The following is a 2,500-nucleotide window of genomic DNA, read 5'->3' as shown; positions in this document are numbered from 1 at the left end:
ATATTTCCCTCCAAGGTTGACACTCTCAATGTGGCCCTCTGGAAAAACATTAAAAAATCATAGAGTTATGACTACAATGATTGGCGCTCTTTAAGGGAACGAGCAACAATGGGCAATAAACTAAAACTGGGAAAAAAAAAATCTAAATGTTCTGAGTATCTAATCTGACCACATCTAATATCTCTTAGTCATCCATATCACCACAGACAGGAAGGACCAGAGGGATACATTCTATCGAACCTTTCCTTAAAAAGAAGTCTGTTAGCGCTAAGTTTTTCATTCATTCATCGAACTACCTCGGGTCACGGGGAGCCTGTGCCTATCTCAGGCGTCATCGGGCATCAAGGCAGGATACACCATGGACGGAGTGCCAACCCATCACAGGGCACACACACACACACACTCTCATTCACTCACGCACTCACACACAATTTTCCAGAGATGCCAATCAACCTACCATGCATGTCTTTGGACCGGGAAGGAAACCGGAGTACCCGGAGGAAACCCCCAAGGCACGGGGAGAACATGCAAACTCCACACACACAAGGCGGAGGCGGGAATCGAACCTCCAACCCTGGAGGTGTGAGGCGAACGTGCTAACCACTAAGCCACCGTGCCCCCCTGTTAGCGCTAAGTGTTTGAGGTAAATGTTTTCAGCGGCAAGGAAAGTCTTATTATCAAGAGATAAAAAGAGAGGAAAAAATAAGTTGTTGATGGAAACCATCCATGGATCCAACCAAGTGTGAGGTTCTGAGATAAACACTTTTAGTTATTGACTTTCACACCTCAAATAATTTATTTATACAAACGATACGATAATCCTTGAAAGCTGGTCTAAAATATGGCGGTGGATTATTAATGCTAGCAGCTAGAAGGTCCAGGAGCTCTTTGTAAAGATCCATGATCATGAATTGCATTAAACAGAAAGATGATTTATTTCAAAACTCGGCCATGGATACGTTATCGGATCGTCCGGGACCGCGCCGACCGTCTCAGAGACGTAAAGACAGAACCATGAGACGGGGGACTCGAGTCATCTGACTTGACTCGAGTCAGACTTAAGTCGCAAATTTGAGACTTGAGACTTGCTTGACAAATATTAAAAAAAGACTCGACTTGACTTTGACTTGACATTCATGACTTGAGGCTTGACTCGGACTTGAGTTAAATGACTCAGAGATGGGAGACTCGACTCGACTCGAGTCAGGCTTAAGTCACAAATTTAAGACTTGAGACTTGCTCTCAGTTATGGAACAAGTTACCACCCTATATAAGCATAGCATCAACATACGCAGATTTTAAGTCTCTTCTTAAAACTTATCTTTTTTAATGTTGCGTATGATCATAGGTAAGCTCACTGGTATAACCTTAGTCTATTATCTGTTGTTGTGTCCTATGTTGACTTACTCCCACCTCTGGACAGAACACATCTAAAACACTTCTAGCTCAGTGATTATTCACTCCAGAGATGTGGGTGAGTGTCTGAGGATGAATCCCGTGTGAATACCTGAGGATGCCCAGGTGAGTCTGTAGCCTGACGCTCCTCTCACCGAGAGCCAGCGAGTCTGCACCGTGTCCGTCGTGGCGTTTTCAGCCAACAGTTGATGAACAGGGACCAGCTTCACTGCAACACACCAAACGGGAAAAGACGTTTTCAGCATGAAACACATTCTTTAGATCGCTTTTAATAAAGTAAACATAAATTTTACATACTCAGTGCTCAGTGTTTATATTACAGATATTATATTTTAGATAAACTTTAAGTACGGCTAACAGAGTAAGTCACACATGTGCAAGTCACAAGTAAGTCTCAAGTCATGAATGTCAAGTCAAAGTCAAGTCGAGTCTTTTTTGATATTTGTCAAGCAAGTCTCAAGTCTCAAAATTGCGACTTAAGTCGGACTCGAGTCAAGTCATATGCCTTCGAGTCCCCTATCTCTGAGTCATTTAGCTCAAGTCCATGTCAGGTCTCAAGTCATGAATGTCAGGTCAAAGTCAAGTCGAGTCTTTTTTTAATATTTGTCAAGCAAGTCTCAAGTCTCAAATTTGCAACTTAAGACTGACTCAAGTCATATGACTCGAGTCCCCCATCTTTGACGGCTAAGACAAAAGAAGAACGTATTGAATTTATTCTCATGTCTGGATCAGGAAAAGGAGTCTGTGTGTTTACAAAGAAACCTCAATCATCTGGGGGATGTTTTAGAATGAAAATGAATTAGAATTAACTAGTTAATTAAATTAATTCCCCCAAAGTATGAAGACTCGTTCAGTCCGTGCTGCATTTCACGTTCACGAGCGAATACTACGCTAACAGCAGGATCATTTCTGGGCTTTGAATATATCTAAAAATATTAGAATCATGCAAAAATATACAATTATACTCTTACACACTCGGCAGTTCCAGCTCAGTACCATGCTGTACTTATTTTTGTTTAAACAGCCACTTTTGTGCAATGCCAGACTGATTAACCTGATGGAGTCTGGTGTACAAAAATATACT

General features: G+C 41.7%; 1 protein-coding gene across 1 annotated transcript in view; it reads right to left on the bottom strand.

The window, feature by feature from the left end:
* The window catches only part of col7a1l (collagen type VII alpha 1-like), a 100,252-nt gene that overhangs the window by 74,336 nt on the left and 23,416 nt on the right, over positions 1 to 2,500 (bottom strand). Inside the window, exons 12-13 of the mRNA XM_060890108.1 lie at positions 1,508 to 1,624; positions 1 to 38 (exon numbers count right to left, since the gene is read on the bottom strand). The exon at positions 1 to 38 is cut by the window's left edge and continues 109 nt beyond it. Of these exons, the coding sequence (XP_060746091.1) occupies positions 1 to 38; positions 1,508 to 1,624 (155 nt within the window). The remainder of the gene's footprint in view (positions 39 to 1,507; positions 1,625 to 2,500) is intronic.

This window comes from Tachysurus vachellii, chromosome 16 (assembly GCF_030014155.1).
Source record: "Tachysurus vachellii isolate PV-2020 chromosome 16, HZAU_Pvac_v1, whole genome shotgun sequence".
NCBI classification, from domain to species: Eukaryota; Metazoa; Chordata; class Actinopteri; order Siluriformes; family Bagridae; genus Tachysurus; species Tachysurus vachellii.
Note: the sequence above shows the minus strand (reverse complement) of the source record. Positions and strands in the feature narration are given on the sequence as shown.